General features: G+C 40.9%; 1 protein-coding gene across 2 annotated transcripts; it reads left to right on the forward strand.

Annotated features, from left to right (window-relative positions):
- Nucleotides 1–638: 638 nt before the first annotated feature.
- On the forward strand, nt 639–16495 carry DDO (D-aspartate oxidase). Of its 2 annotated transcripts, XM_072141789.1 has the most exons (5): nt 639–775; nt 8272–8447; nt 8532–8640; nt 11835–12011; nt 15560–16495. In XM_072141789.1, exons 1-5 carry the CDS (start codon nt 756–758, stop codon nt 16125–16127), a joined length of 1050 nt encoding a protein of 349 aa, XP_071997890.1. In that variant the 5' UTR covers nt 639–755; the 3' UTR covers nt 16128–16495. The 2 variants fall into 2 exon arrangements, with proteins under 2 accessions (XP_071997890.1, XP_071997891.1); XM_072141790.1 differs by lacking the exons at nt 639–775; nt 8272–8447; nt 8532–8640 and adding an exon at nt 8668–9681.
- Nucleotides 16496–17526: the final 1031 nt, after the last annotated feature.

Here is a 17526-nt window from a genome sequence, read left to right on the forward strand (position 1 = left end):
AGCTGGCGTCCCATATTGGAGTTTTATATGCGCATTTTTATCGCTCTTTTGTGAGTATGTTTTTAACCTAAATAAATCCTGAGTGTAAACTGTACTACGCTATCTGCGGGTGAATTTCTTCCAGCGATCTACCGCAACATATGTTGCATACGGAGGAGGTCACAAGAAAAACGCAGGAGTGTTGGTCTGAATAGCGGTATATTCTTATCGGAGGATTCAGGAATTTGTGCTGGAGGAGTGTGAACTGCTCTATTTTGCGAGTGACATATTGGAAGAGAAAGACACACGGAAGCAAGGGATCGGGAGCTCCGGTCAGAACTCATTTTCTATGTTATAGAATATACAGTTTTGACTTACATACAAATTCAACTTAAGAACAAAACTATGGAACCTATCTTGTACATACTCTCTGTATACTGTGTAATAATTGTAAACAATGTTTAAAAGCACAAATATTATGAATATTTTAAAACAATTGATTGATATGCATAATAAAGCAGAACAAACGTGCAACACAAAATACACATTCCAAAAAGGGAAACTGCAGAAATGTGTTTTGTATGATAGAAAAAAGATCCTTCATGTGTGACATAATTCTATCAGGTGTATAGACACAACCCTGATAAATGTGGTTTCATGATTCAGCAGAACAAATAAGGAATCCTAGAGGACTAGTCTCTGCTACTCACCCTCCCACCTCGGTTTCTCCCTTTAGAGAAGACTATACACCACCTCATTTCCGGAGCAGCCACAGCATGTCACATGATCCTATAATGTAAGTAGTACAAATGCCAATATACATCTATATGTATAAAGTTGCTAGTTATAAGAATCAAATACCCATGTATATTGAATTAACTACATATTTGAGAAAATGACTTAATACTATATCACATAAAATTAAATATATCCTCGTTCCTTTAACCTAAAACACCATGGAATGAAGAGGTTAATTCTGAAGAGGACAGATGGTTAAGAATTCACATAGTGTTTTATAGCCCATCCTCCCCCCTCGCACCATGCAAGTGACACACTGAATAATTCTCAGATGTTTAACTAGACAGAGAAAGCTGCACTGCGTGGATCCTAAAGGAAAACAATCCAGTGTGACTGTGCACACTGAGATAATGAGGGACATGTATCATAGTACCTTTCTATTTCTCTGCTTTTCCTGTTTCCCTGCTTTCTGGTATTGCAATGTTATTTATAAAACAGCCAAAGGGAAATATTCATGCAGCTCCGCTGAATTATTCACAATTCAAATGAAAAAGGCGCAGTCATTGTTAACATTTTTCCATCTTTGTACATGTTGCTGGTGGTAGAAACCTTTCATGCAAAAATTTTATGTAATTTAAAAAAGATGTACTTGATAAATCCGTCAGCTCTGGGAATAAGCTGTGCCTACTTTTAGGCTCAAAACGCCACGTGTTGCATCACCCTTAGGGTGGTGTGTTCACACGTGGCAGTAAGGCATGCATTTTCAAAGGTTCAAACAGCTGAGAAGAGATTTGCCTGATTACATAGCTCTTAACATTGTTTACAAACTGCATGTGTTCATGTAATGCTAACACTGGTGTTAACATAGTGTTAACACATGCGTTTGTTAATACCCCCTGTGCTGCTTACCAAGGGATCTGATCCTCTTCAGGGCAGCCCCAAGGTCTGCCAAGTGTATACAGTAAATAAAATTAATTTAAAACATTATAATAGTAATAATAAAAAATAAAATATAAGCCCCTAAAATGTCACTTTCCCAAACAAACACTTAATAAAATATTAACCCCCTAACAACCAGGCCCTTTGTAATAAATGGTGTAAAACGAGACGGCCTTAAATTATTCCCATAGCTAATGAGTGTTGCTGCATATTGCAGCAAACACCCACCAGTAACACGCATGTTAACCCTTTGATCACAGCCGGCAAAGCTGCCGGCGGCATTAAAAAGCCTGCAGTGTGTGGCAGCCGCCATGTTAGCTTAGATCGTCACTCCGACCGTCACTACCCGAAGCTGTCTCGTTTTAATACATTTATTACAATGTGCATACTACATACTACATGTGCATACTACATATACTGCCGTACTGTAGCATGGCAGTATATGGTAGGGCCAATCAGACAACCTAAGGTTAATGTACCCTATGGGATCCGAAAAATAGTAAAAAAAAATTAAAAGTAAAAAAAAATCCATAAAAATTCAAATCACCCCCTTTCCCTCGAACTGATAGAAATAAACAGTAAAAATGATAAACATGTTAGGTATTGCCGCGTCCCAAAATGTCCGATCTATCAAAATATAATAGCAGTTATTCCCAGCGTTTATTCCAGTAACGGAAAATATTGCTCAAAGTTGAAAATACCACTTTTTTGCCATTTTGCTAAATATTAAAAATTCTATAAAAAATTATAAAAAGCTGCACATTGCTAAAAATGGTAGCATTTAAAACATGATCAAAAGTTGCAAATAATCACGCACAGCTCCGTATACTAAAGTATGAAAAAGTTATGAGAGCCAGAAGATGGCAAAACGAAGAATTTTATTTTGTACAGGAGATTTAAATTTCTTTAATTGTATGAAAACATTCTAAAACCTATATAAACGTGGTTAATATAGGATACATGTCGATTGGGGCACACAGTAAAAGCCATAAAAACCAAGCCCACCAGAAAATGGCGCAAATGCATTTTTTCACCATTTTCACTGCGTTTGGATTTTTTTTCCCAGTATACGCCATGGAATATTAATACTGTCACTATGAATTACAATGTGTTATGCAGAAAACAAGCCTTGACACAGTTCTTTACATAGAAAAAATTAAAAGTTTTGGATTTTTTAAGATGGGGAATGAAAAATGAAAACACAAAAATGAAAAAGGGTCTGGTCATTAAGAGGTTAAAAACATAAATACAAAAAACCCCAACATATTTAGCATCACCACATCCGTAACAATCTGTATACTAAACAGAATCGTTATTGGACCCACACGGTGAACGCCCTAAAAATAAAAGCCAAAAAACATTCTGAAAAAAGATCATTTTTTAAATACCCTTAAATATGCTCAAAAAAGTGACTTAAAAAATGTTATGATTCCAAAATAAGACCACTAAAAAGAACAACTCAACCAGATTTATCAGCTGAAAAATAAAAATATTCTGCCTTTAAAAAAAAATCTCATCAAATAGCTATAGATGCCCCAAAATGATGTATGAGATAGCATTGCTTCTATTCTATGCCTGAGTGCCCATACAGCATGTTATCACCACATATGGAATTTTGGTGCACTCAGGAAAAATTGGGTATCAAATTTTGTGTAGCTTTTTTATCATTTAATCAATTGTGAATGTTTAATTTTCCACCCAAAATGAATGTGTTGTCCAAAAATATTAGAATTTGTAGAACACACCTCCATTGTGTTTTGTCCCCTATAAAACATCTAAAGAGTTAACAGATTTTTTCTGCTTTTTTTATATCTTGAGGGGTATAGTTTCCATAATGAGTTAATTTACAAGTCTTGCTGTTAGTAAAAGTAAAATAAAATGACATAATGCAACTATTTGCAGGTAAAAATTAGAGTGGTTAGTTCAGAGGAAACATCCAAAGTTGAATGTGTCATGTAACCCATGTGGTTTTAGTGTTTTAATTTGGTAAATCAAATGAGACTTGCACCACGGCTGCCCATATTCATTTGGGTGACAGCCCAATCATCCATTTGAGATTGCAGTTATGATGATTTTTTAAATGTTCTGCTGTCCATTTAGGCTGAAATACTTTAGTCTTCTTTATAGCCTCTGCCTTCAATTTGCCTTAATTCTTGATGTTTGTGAAATATTCTCTGATCCTTCATTCTGATCTTCATTTCTTGACCAGTTGGTTTTCTATGGTCTGACTTTTTCTATAGCCACTTGATGCATATTTCCTTAGTAACTGTTCTAGATCTACATCCAGGAAGAGGACCTGCCAGTGGCAATTCAACATATTCATTTTGTGCCACTTATTGTGCAAAGTTGTAATACAGTGTGTCACAGGTGTCCCTGCGATCCATGCTTTGGAATCGCAGGCACACCCGTGCCACTCTCTGTGGCGCTGCCCGCCCCAGTCCCCACTAACCTGGCGGGGGCCTCTCCTCCCAAAGGTTGCGTCCATATCTCTTTCAGTTCCAGAGACAGCTGCCATGTCCAAGTATATTAAAGAGAACTTGCAGAGAGGCTTCAAATCCTCCTCTCCGGCTGGCGCAGGTTTCTTTTTCGTGACTAAAAAGGATGGCTCCCTCCGTCCTTGCATTAATTATCGTGGGGTGAACAAGTTCACGGTTAAAAACCACTACCCCCTGCCATTGATTACTGAGCTTTTTGACCGCCTGCACGGCTCCAAGGTTATTTCCAAGCTGGACCTTCGTGGGGCCTACAACCTCATTGGAAGACAGCATTTAACACCTGTGATGGACATTTTGAGTACTAAGTGGTGCTCCAGCTGTCTTCCAGGAGTTTGTGAAAGACATTTTTCAGAAATCTGCTTTATATGTGTGTCGTGGTCTAGCTTGACAACATCTTGGTGTATTCTCCAGACCTTGAGACCCATCAGTTACACATACGTCAAGTTCTGGGTTGGCTATGGGCTAACCATCTCTACGCCAAGCATGAAAAAAGTCAGTTCCACCAACAGAGCCTTCCTTTCCTCGGCTATATTATCTCCGAAAAGGTCTTCAGATGGATCCAGCCAAACTGTCTGCGGTTCTTCAGTGGCCACGTCCAGAAGATCTACAAGCCATACAAAGGTTTCTGGGTTTTGCAAACTATTACAAGCAGTTTATCCCGAATTTCTCCACTCTGGTGGCTCCCATCGTGGCGCTCACCAAGAAGGGTGGCAATCCCCGCCTCTGGCCCTCGTCGGCTGAAGATGCCTCCTCAATGTTGAAGTCCGCTTTTGCCTAAGCTCCTGTTCTCACTAGGCTTGATACAGAAAAACCCTTTCATCTCGAGGTGGGTGCCTCCTCCGTAGGGGGCGGCTACCTCTCGGCAAGACATATTAGACCTGCACTCCGGGAGAAGATTTTGTCTTGGGGACATTCTTTGTGATTGACTGGGCACCCATGGGTACAACATTCCGTGGCCCTCATCTCCCGCTACTACTGGTGGCCAGACCTGGTCAAATCGTTCGGAATTTCATCCTGCTCCTCCTGTGCCCATAACAAAGCCTCTCGCCTCAAACCGGCTGGACTGTTACTTCAGTTGCCAATACCCAGTTGCCCATGGTCTCATGTGGCTATGGACTTTGTCACTGATCTTCCTGTCTCCTCTGGCAATACCGTCATCTGGGCGGTGACGGGCCATCTTCTCCATGGCTTGCCAGTTTGTTCTTCTAGCATATCTTCTGGCTGCATGGACTTCCGCAACACATCGTGTCCGACCAAGGGGTCCAGTTTGTGTCAAAGTTCTGGCGTTCCTTGTGTAACCAGCTGAAAGTAAATCTGGACTTTTCTTCTGCTTACCACCCTCAGTCGAATGCTCAAGTAGAAAGGGTGAATCAGACTGTTACCTCTGCCACTTCGTCTCAGCCAGTCAAGATAACTGGGCTGATCTGCTACCGTGGGCTGAGTTCTCCTATAACTACCTGGACTCTGGGTCTGCTGGGGCAGCTCCTTTCTTTGTTGTCTATGGACGAATCCCTCGTTCTCCTCTTACGCTGCCCTCCGATGTCCCTGCGGTTGAGGATCTGATGCAGGACCTCAAATCCATTTGGAACAAACCCGCCAGTCTCTCCTCCGAGCCACTAATCGCACCCAGGCTGATAAGAACCATAGGATTCCTCCTGTCTTCTCTACAGGTGACAATGTGTGGTTATCCTCCAGATACATCCGGTTGAAGATACCCAGCTACAAGCTTGGTCCCCACTTCCTCGGTCCTTTTGAGGTAATTCAGTGCATTAATCCAGCAACCTACAAACTCCACCTTCCTCCATCTATGTGCATCCTGAACTCCTTCCATGTCTCCCTCCTGAAGCTGATGTCTATGAGGTTAAGGAGGTGTTGGACATGAAGACATTGAGAGTTAAGCCTCTCTTCCTTGTTGACTGGAAGGGGTTTGGGCCAGAGAAGATATCCTAGGAGCCTAAAGAGAATATCCTGGACCAAAATTACCCTCTCTTCTTGGTCTGAAGGAGGGTAAGGCCGAAGGGGGGGTCACGGGTGTCCCTGTGATCCATGCCTTGGATCGCAGGCACACCCGTGCCTCTCTCTCCATGGCGCTGCCCGCCCCAGTCCTCTCTTACCTCGCCACGCTCCTGCTTCCGTCCCCGCTAGGCCACGCACATGTACCTGCTCCCTCGGGCACGCGCCGGCACTCGAAGATTTAAAAGGCCAGTGCACATCTGATTGGCGCTGATAATTCCGGGTTTCCCATAAAGACCGGCTGCTCCCATCAACCCCCGCCAGATCTTTGAACTCATTACTCATTCCCTCTCTGCCTTGATCCCCAGTTATGACCCCGGACTTGACCTCTGACCTTGCATCTGACTGCCTGCCTGTGCCTGACCCCGAAACTGCCCACTGATTCTGTACTTCAACCTTGGCTGCCACCGCATGCTAGTCACGCCTGTGGAACAACCTGGTGGCACCACACTGCAGCAAGACCACCCTGCTTTGCGATGGGCTCTGGTGAAGACAAGGTGCCACTTAGATTCCTGTCCCAGATGTCGGCTAGTGTCATCTCCCACGGTGGTCCAGGGGGTTCACTGAACCCGAGTCCTGACACAGTGCCCTTGTGTATCTTCTTTTTTTTCTCCTTAAAGGGGTTGGCCACTCTTTTACATAAATTGCCCATGTGCCTTTACTGACTTAATAATACTCCCTGAATGTTCAACCATTGATTCATCATCCTCGATACTTTACTTTAGTGCTGTCTGTAAACTCGTTGTGGATCTTTGCTTACATGTCAAACAGGGGCGCCAGGTTTTGGGGAAGATATATAACATCCCGACGGTGGTTATGATTTATAAACGTTGGCATTATATCAATAAGTTAGGAAGGAGTTATTTGGAGTTTTTCCTTTGTGGGAAAATGAGAATTATCCAGAAATAGCTAAATTAGGTCCCTTGCAATATTTAAATAGCAAAGGGATTGAATCTAACAGATGTATATGTAGATGGTAAAGTTAGATCATGGGAAGGTATGAATGAGGAATACAGTTTAATGGATAAATACAAATTTGAATATATCCAACTTGCTCAAGCTATTCGGGCTATTAAGAATAAGAATAAGTTCCTTAAAGGTATCTGTCCAACGATTATTAGTGAGGTCCTAAAAAAGGGGAGAAAAAAAGGAATACTAACATGGTTATATAGGACAATCTTGCAAGAATCAGGGAAAAAACGTAATTTTAGGAGCGAAGAGAAATGGAGAAAAGATGATGTATATTTAGAGGACATTAACTGGAAAAGACTCTATAGTAATATTCGGTTGGCTGCAAGGAACGGTAACCACCGTATGATTCAGTTTAATGTTATAGACAGGTTGTAATTCCCCCTCCCAAATTTTTGTTTAACATAGGTAGAAAAAAAACGATAAATGCCCTCACTGTTCTATAGAAGTGCTGGTTTTCTGCATAATATTTAGAATTTTCCTGAGTTATCTTATTATTGGTGGGAGGTATCGACAGAAGTGCTAAAATGCTGTGATTTATTGATTCCCCCCCCCCAATTGAGCTTGGGATTCTTGGAGTTGATTCAGGTCTACGGGTAAAAGGAAGAATAAATATTTTCTTTTTCCCTTTATGCCTTTATCTTCCGAGATGATTCTATTGCTTATGTTATTGTAATTTCAAACCTCGTTGTACTTTAAAAAAAATTTTTATTGTCAACCTAAACATAGAAGTGAGGGTACCACTCTTGTAGATAGGTAAAGACACTGCCAATATAATGATAACTGCACAATGGACTCTGGTTTACACTTGAGCTTAAAACAAGAGGTAAGTAATTGGTCATAAGTTCTTAATATTAAAAGAGCGACACTTTAAATTACATCTTCCTTGTGATAAATCCTCCCCATTATATAGTATCTGGCGTTACAGTAGCAAACCATTGTATATTATAAAGTGTATGCAATTTATATGTTGACGCTTTGTAACATACATTTATATCCTTACAGAACCTTTTTTCATTGTACTCCTTTTTTAGCTGTGTATTGATTTTTCTGGTTATGTCTGTACAATATATACTAGATATTATGCATGTATTTTCCTTTATAAACAATAACGCCAATGTAACATATTTCCGCACAGGTCAGCTCAAAAAATACAGGTTGCAGTAATCGGAGGAGGACTAGTTGGTCTCTCAACAGCACTTTGTATTATAGAATGTCTTCCACAATGCTCTGTCACTGTTATTTCTGAGGAGTTCTCTCCAAACACCACAGGTGATGTTGCAGCAGGTTGTCTTATACCTCACGTCTATCCTGGTAAGGATTCAGAGAGTTCATTAAATAAAAACCCATGTTATTTACAAACCTAACAATTCACAATTTCCCATTTTGTTTTGTAAGACACACCACTTCATCAACAGAAAGCCTGGTTTAAGGAAACATTTAACTACTTATTTAAAATTGCTAATTCCTCAGAGGCTAGTGAAGCTGGCATATATTTGATTTCAGGGTAAGTACATACACCTCATATCAAAGAATGGGCTTTTCTTCATCTCTTGCTGCTTAGGCCTCTTGATGTATCCAGAGGGCCAAAACTACACCAGGCCTGGGTGCCCACTCCACCAGCAACCCACATGGCATGGAGGTGACGTAGTCGCAATTGTAACTGCAAATCTTTGCACTGCGCAAGAATTTGCAATTATTCCACTGCTTCTATGCCAGAAAACTGGTGTAGAAGCAGTGATAAATCTCCCCCATAGGCTGTTGTCTGGACAGAAATGCTGGAATAAGGTTAGTGGAGGCCCATTGGGTTCAAAATCTGGTGGAGGACCACTATTGTATGTAGCTCAGTTGGTGGTACACATTTATTATTCCAAGGGCGTTGCTAGGGTCATAAAATATCCAGGGCACGGGCCCCAATACATATGTCAGTTCCTCTACATACCCCCCGCCCCCCACATATGCTTGCACTAATAAAAACAGTACTGATCATATACTGCTTCAGAAAACACAGTAGCTACCTATTACCTCTGACTCAGCAATGTGCCAGCCACCTAATAATAACCCCTCAATAAAGCCTGACATAAATACTATACACAAGAGTTCCCCTTTAATAACCCTTCAATTTGGCCCCTATTTATGGCCCACTATGACCCCCACCTAATAATGCTTCACACCAGATCTACACTAATTATGCCACAATGTTATCACCCTAGTAATACCCTCACAATAATTATGCCCCCGTGCCAGTATTGCCACACACTAGTTATGACCCCAAGCAAGTAACACCCCCACACAAATTATGACCCTATTCCAGTAATGCCCTCACACTCATTGTGTAACTGTAACAAGAAAAAAAACACATACCTCTCTTCACTAAAGGAGGAGGCATGGTGGCATCATTATACCATGTCTCCTGCTCTTGGCCACTATACTGAGCTCCTAGAAGCATGAGACATAATGCAGTGACCTCTCTAGTGGTGCACTGACCTGACAGCAGAGAGAGGATTTCTATTTTAACACTAAAGTAACTAAGAACTGACTATTCAAGGTAAAATAAATTCAAGCACCCTAGGTGGGGTAAAATAAAGAAAAAAAAATAGTTTAAAATTATGAACATGACAGGTATCGCTGTGTCTCTAAAAACTTGATCTATCAAAATATAAAATAAATTATCCTGCGGTATGAATGCGGTAACAAAAATAAAGTATACATTTCCAGGTTGGCTCTTTTTCACCATTTTCCCACCCATAAACATGTAAATGTCATAGGTGGTAAGACAAAACTAAGTAATTTTAGTATATCTGGACAGAAAAGTAACTCCCTTTCTGAAATTTTTTCCAGTTCCCTAGGACATCACACAGAATATTAAACGGTTTTAGTAAAGAGTACTATGGGGCTCATTTACTAAGGGCTGCGCTGCACTTTTGTCAGACTGTGCACATTCTTCATGGCTAAAACGGCTGCACAGTGTCTGGCCACTATCATACTCTGACGCAGGAGTGTCAGAGTATGATAAATCTCCCTCAATAACAGTGTGAGCACTGCATCATTTTATATCAACAATAAACCATTATTTTTTTTATTTGTTGCTGATTTTTGTCAGATGAATGGCAGTTATGATTTTCTAAGAATAGGAGGATCATGACAATGGTCAGTGTACACATATACATAGCATCACAAATGTACATAAAAGAACACACATCTCTGCAGCATTTCTATATCCATATGAAGTACAGTACATTCTATGCATTAACAATCAACCCTCAAACAATACATTTACTTGGTATAAAGGCCAGTGCCTGTAACTTCAGAGGAATCAGCAGGTTTATACTGTGGATCCTGCATGCATCCTCCCCGGCCATACCGTCCTGACCAGCTGATAAGATATTACAGCAGGTGAGGATTAGTGAGAAGTAATAGAAGGGGCTGGATAAGAGAGGGAGCTGTGCTGGGGGTTGGGGACATACAGGGAGAGGGAGCTGGAGCTGATAGCAGCACAGACGCTACATAGAGCTGCTAAGTGACAGCATCTTCTCCTGGAAGCAGTAAGCTGCCAGCGGCTGTCACCTGCTCATGCAATGCACAGCTTCACTCCCTGCCCCTGTTATCAGCCTAATGCAGACCCGGACTACTCACCTCTGTCTGCCTCCAGAGGACACAGACGGAGAGGAGAATGTGGAAGCTGCTGGACAGCAGGACAAGAGTCCTGACGCTCCAGAGACATCCGGGGCACAGACCAAAAGATTCGGGGCACAGGCCCCGGATCTTTTGACCTAACGACGCCCCTGTATTATTCTAAATTATTATTAATATTCTAACCTTTTTCCTACTTACATGTTAGCCTAGATGGCATAGTGGCAGTGGTTTTAACTTGGCTGCTTGCTTGGATGCCACCGTGCCATAATACTGACTACTAGTCCCAGTTGGCACACCAGTCCCATGCGCTACTGTCTTTCTATAGTTCTCTCGCCACCTCTCACTGCCAAGTGTTCTGTGAGTAAATAAACCTAAGGCTACATTCACATGGACGTTTTTTTGCAGCCACAGCTCGGAATGGTGAGTACACGTTGTGCTCACTGTATTGAGCACAGATGCCATAGCCCTCTATAGGGGACATATATCCAATATATGTCATGTGACAGTCATGTGAATGCACCCTAACACTGATTGGCTAGGACTTGGCTGGCAACAAGTTCAACCAAGCAGTTTTACTAAGGGCGGGGGTTTTAGGTGTTAACCTATGGAGCCCTCCCCATAACCCAGCTTGCCGGACAGCTAGATGTGTGGCATGAAAGCAAGTGTGCAACACAAAAATTTTGCCTAAGAAAATAGCCAAATAAGGTCACGAAAAATTTAGTGCATTAGCGGATAACTTGCACTATGGACATCGCTGATAAGAACACATGTGACAAGCAAATTCCAACCAAAAATCTACCAGCGTTGGTTTTTATGACTTCTGTCAGTAATGCTAAGGTGGATGTGACAATGCAACCCTAATGACAATCGCAATCTTGTGGGACACAAGTAATTGTAATTCTTATGTTACTATGTTATTATTAACCTCATTGTCAGTGACTCCTAAAATAATTGCACAAAGTAGGTTACTTACATCAACTGAATGTATCATCTACAGTGACTTAATAGGGTAAATGGGTTGTTGCCCTTAGTTGTGTGGTTCACATGCATTTTTCTTGTTTTTAGATGGCAGATTTTCAAGTCTGCCCCTAAAGAAGTCTACCCATTTTGGAGTGAAACTGTCCTAGGGTTCCGCATAATGGATGAAACAGAGCTGGCAAAATTTCAATCTTATAAATTTGGTCAGGCTTTCACAACACTAAAATGCCAGGCTTCACAATATTTACCATGGATGGAGAAAAGGTATGCTTTATTAATATTAAACCTATGAAAAACTAACCTATATCAACAGGGATTTAGCCAACAAATAAGTTACCAACACATTTTATATATCAAAAAATGGAAATGCTTTATTTCTATACTTGTTAAATTAATAACATGGGAAATAATGGGGGTCATTTATCTTAGGCTTTTTGATTTTACAGTTAATGGCTGATATATCTTTAAAATCCAGATACATATATAAAAGTTGGAATTTTGGCACAAAACGTGGTAAAATGAAACAATTCTGGCACAAATAAACTCCAGTCCCGAGCAGGCATAGGCAAAAGTTTAAAAGGGGGTTGCTGAAGAATGAATAACTTTTGTGTGACTTTTTTTAAAAATCTGAAAAAAAACTTTAAAACAACAGACTAATGTGAAAAATTTTAATCATTTAAAGCATTTGAAATAATTCCAATTTACATGTTAAAACAGGGTTCATGAAAAAAAATCCTTCCTTTGCACCTGCCCTGGACCAGGTGCAGATTTGTTTCTAAAAAGTTGCAAAAATAAGCAAAAAAAGTGATATATAAGTTGCACAGAACATCTGAAAAATAAAGATACAAAAGGCACACTGCACAAAGTGCAGACCAAGGCGTACTTGAAAAACGACAGCAAAAGTTGCAGTGAAAAGTCGTAAAAACAACAAAAATTAGACAATTTAACCAGCAAAATAAAGATGCATGTTCCCAATGAGCTTGACAGTATTCTGTATTGTTTTCTAATTTTGTTCTCCAATGTTCATACACAAAAGACCACGTCAAAAGTATGGTATAAACCAGGGGTCCCCAAACTACGGCCATGGGCCACATGCGGCTCGCTTCTATCCGGCCCCCATAATCATTGACGCTCAAAAAGCGCCAATGATTAGGCTCCTGCTGGAGCCCTCTGCGGGCCGTGGCCTTCGGCAGTCGGGCAGGGGCCTCCGTCTGTCTGGACAGAAAGCTCCTGCTTGTCACTGTATAGTGCTCGATGTGTCCGGAAATGGCCCCTCGAGCACTATTGCTGCAGGTGAAGCCATGTGGCCGGAAGACAACCCCAGCACACATCGCTCCTTGAACCTGGATGCGCGGCCGCGTGATGACGTCATCACGCAACCTCGCGCCCCTTCCTGTCCAGCAGCAGCCAGAAGAAAGAAGAAGTGGGAGCCAGAGGTGAGTACAGGATTTTTTTTTAAGCATAGGAAATAATTCATTATGAAAGGCAGCATAGGTAATAATTAATTATGAGGGGAAGCATAGGAAATAATTAATTATGAGGAGCAGCATAGGAAATAATTAATGGTGGGGTGGGGCAGCATAGGAAATAATTAATGGTGGGGGTCCCAGTATATTTAAGAATTAATTGACCCAATTAATTAAAATAGTTCCTTAGGGGGTGCAGTATATTAAATAATTAATTGAGGGGGCCCCAGTGTATTAGGGATGAGGTCACATGTACCGCTATTTATTTTTAAACTTTAGTCTGGCCCTCCAACGGTCTGCGAGGGACAGTGAACGGCCCCCTTTGTAAAAAGTTTGGGGACCCCTGGTATAAACACTATAAAAAGGTATACAAGTATGACCAAAACCACCAGGTGGCAGCAAAATTTATTGTTAAAGTGCAAAGGCAGGGAAGGGAACAAACGAGCAAGGAAAGGGATATATGTTTAAGTTTGTATCAAATGAAATGTATGCACGTTGTCTAGGGACATGAGAGAAAAGTTCCTTTGCACTGGGTTAGGATGTAGCTGTATCCAGTGTTTTTGTTATTTTTTTCTGTCCTCTATCAGATTCCCCTTCACATTCTTGTGTTTTTTGTTTTTAAAGTTTGTGCAAAACTTAGATACACTGTAACACTTATATTTCTCTATTTAAAAGCACGACTTTCATAGAACTTTAATACATATTAATACTTTGTCATGGATGACCAGTACATAAATTAAAGGGGTTTTCCCAGGAAACAAGTTAGACCCTTTTCACTGGATAAAGCCAAACTGGCTGACCAGTGGGGGTCTCATTGAGGAGACCAAGGTTTCTCCGTCGGACCCCTTGTCTCTCCCTGAGGTGAGAGTTTGGCAATCTCTTTCAGCTCCATAGAGATGAATGGAGCTGAACGGAAATGCACGGCTGTCTGCTCCACTGATCTCGGGGAACAGCGAGTGGTCCGACGGAGATACCTCGGACCCCATCAGACCCACCCCTTTCTTTTGATTTGTGAGGGTATCATCATGAGACTTCCGTCGATCAGCATGTTAGGCCCTATCCTTTTCTTGGGGCCTTGAGGCAGCAGGGGCCTAGAATATCGGAGTGGCTGGCGCTTGCGGCCTAGTGCACGCTGATGTCACGGTGCTTGGTATGGGGACCAGAGGGCTGTCCTACAGTCTGGCAGGTCTCTAGCAGGTGGTGCGTGCAAGAAATATGGAGGGAGAGGCTGATGCAGTGCTTTCTCCCTAAGGCAACCACTGAGGATCTGTAAGCTAGGTCCCTGGGTGGTAGACAGACATATCCACATTGCACATCCTGAAAATATTATCAGGTGACATGCTTCTTTATGTAATTTGCCATGTGTCAGTACAGAGTCCAGGTGTTCCAAAGGTGAGTCAAAAGGTAAAGGTTCCAAAGAGATTTCCCTGTTCATTCTTTGATACTACTTCTTAATTTTCTTTTAGGCTATCCATCTTTGTTACTATTAGGGATATGCACTTGACGCATATTTAGTGCGGATTTACCACGTTGCAGATCTGCATCGTAATAAGGTAGCGTTGTACACATTGCAGAACACATTGCAGAAAGACAACTCCAGTGGAAACGCCTTTCCACTAAATGGGGCAGATTTATCAAGCTGTCTGGAAGTCAGAATATTTCTAGTTGCCCATGGCAACCAATTGATCTGGAGCAAATAATCGAGGATGCAGAATTACCGCTGGGTTAAATACCACAGCCGTTACACTGTATGTGCAGTTACCCTTAGGCTAGATATGCTTTCTTGGGCTGCAAACAAGTTTGTTATTTGTGACCCATGTATATTGTTGTGTCAAGTTCATTCTCACACCGATGACAACAATAAAGACTCCAAACACCAGGCAGGAATGGGACCTGCTCAGAGTTTTTCAGCTCAGTGAGCTGGCACTCACATGGATCCATAGAAATCGGGACCATGTGCATGAGCCCATAGAAATACATATGTCCACGTGTTATCCGTTGAAAAGTATATAGCAAACAGTCAAAAACTATGCTCATGTGCATGAGGGCTAGGTTAATAATAATAATCTTTATTTTTATAGTGCCATCATATTCTGTTGAGCTTTACAACTTATAGGGGGATTAAAATAACAATTAAAATAAGACAAAAGTCACAAATAATGATTTCTGAGTGGTGAAAGTAGATTTCAGTTAGTTCAGTTATTATACTAGTATACAAGTCATCCTACAGGCAATCCTACTGGATATCACACAATAATGTTATTGCTATACCTTAGGCCTTTTTAAGAATACAAATGTTACTTTACAAATGTTAAATCTAATATTTACTGCTGTTTCTCAACATAGATTTAAAAGCAAAGGAGGATATGTGGAAAAAAGAAAAGTGATTGATGTGTGGGATCTACATGGCACTTATGATGTGGTTGTGAACTGCTCAGGACTAGGCTCAAGAGATCTGTTTGGTGACCAGTCTATATATCCAGTCCAAGGACAAGTACTGGAGGTCAATGCACCCTGGATAAAACATTTCATTAGAGACGGTGATGGAAGCACATATATTTACCCTGGAATATCATATGTAACTCTTGGGGGAACAAGGAAGAAGGATGACTGGAGTTGTCTACCAAATGCACAGACAAGTAAAGTTATTCTAGAACGATGCTGCCACCTGGAACCCTCCTTGTATGGGGCTCCAGTAATCCAAGAGAAGGCAGGTCTAAGGCCAACTCGCTCAGCCTTGAGAATAGTAAAAGACGTATTGGTTAAAAATGGACAACAGCTGCCTGTTATTCATAACTATGGTCATGGTGGGGGTGGGTTTTCTATCCACTGGGGAACCGCCAATGAAGCTACAAAATTACTACAACAATTAATTCCGTTTATACATCATTTTAAATTAGTGTCAAAATTATAATTTTTAAGGAAACTTGGGAAATTTATACCTACATATTTTCACTTTAAGTTTCCAATTTAGTTAAATTATTTTTGTATTCTGATTCTTCTGGGTGTATGGGATTTCATTCATAATTGGTGCATGTCTTCTTCTCTCAGATTTAAATGAGTTTTGATATCTGTATTGGATCAAGAGTGAAACTGCGCGTAGACAGCCTTACCACGAATAACAACAGGCTTACTGTCTGAAACATGTAGGACTTCTGTATTCCATTTCAGTGACATCATCAATCACTGTGTATGTGTGTGTGTGTGTGTATATGTATATATATATATATATATATTTAATATAAAACATCCCATAACCTTTCTGTGCCCTACTTCCTTATCTAATCAATAAACTTCAGTTAAATTCACCTGTGGCTCATGTGATCAATATATGTCGACCAGTGGTACTGCTTCCTAGGATATACTGTACACCATAATGTTCTGTATACTTGACATCATAAATGCTTATTGATTTCTCTCTTGCCCCCCAACGTTCAGTAGTGATGGCACAGTCAGATGTAGGATTGCCAGAAAGGGTACTGCATGGGCTGAACTTGCATTACATTTGTACCCAGGTAGTATTTTATAAACTAAAATTAGGAATTGAACATAGAAAAGATTTACACTTGTTCTATGTTTAAACCCATTCTTTGTTTTGGGAGAAATACTGGCACCAATAATGGAAATATGAAAGTGTGCATGAAGCATTACACAAATCACTGTTTATATATAAGATTTTAACACTAGTTACATTCTGCTAGTTAAAGGGAACCTGTCACCAGGAGACCCATTTTTAGCATTCCCCCAGTCCCCACAGAGCATAGTACATACACTGCCAAAAATTGGTTTTACAGAAAAAAAGATATGTTATATTGTACCTTTCATTAGCATCTGCTGTGTGACTAGGCAGTTGCCAAATGGGAGGGGCTGGAAAGGAGCAGTTTCCCCCCACCTTTGGGAAAATTGCTTCTCCATGTGACCTTTTCAAATATATGAAAACTCCCATCACTTGGCTTAGCGACGCCCCCTGCTCCTCTACAGCCAGTCCCGAGTGTGGAGAGTTATTCATATATTGGAAAAGGTCACATGTTTCCCAAGGGTGAGGGGGAACTGCTCCTTTCCAGTCCCTCCTTTTTGGCAACTGCCTAGTCACACAGCACATGCTAATGGAAGGTACAATATAACATATCTTTTTTTCTGTAAAACCAATTTTTTATACAAAAACACTTTGGCAGTGTATGTACTATGCTCTGTGGGGACTGGGGGAGTGCTAAAAATGGGTCTCCTGCTGACAGGTTCCCTTTAAGTCTGCATTTATTTTTGGGTAAAGAAAAACACAGCTATAGTAGGCTCTGAAAAGTACAATACCGCTG

This window comes from Engystomops pustulosus, chromosome 3 (assembly GCF_040894005.1).
Source record: "Engystomops pustulosus chromosome 3, aEngPut4.maternal, whole genome shotgun sequence".
NCBI classification, from domain to species: domain Eukaryota; kingdom Metazoa; phylum Chordata; class Amphibia; order Anura; family Leptodactylidae; genus Engystomops; species Engystomops pustulosus.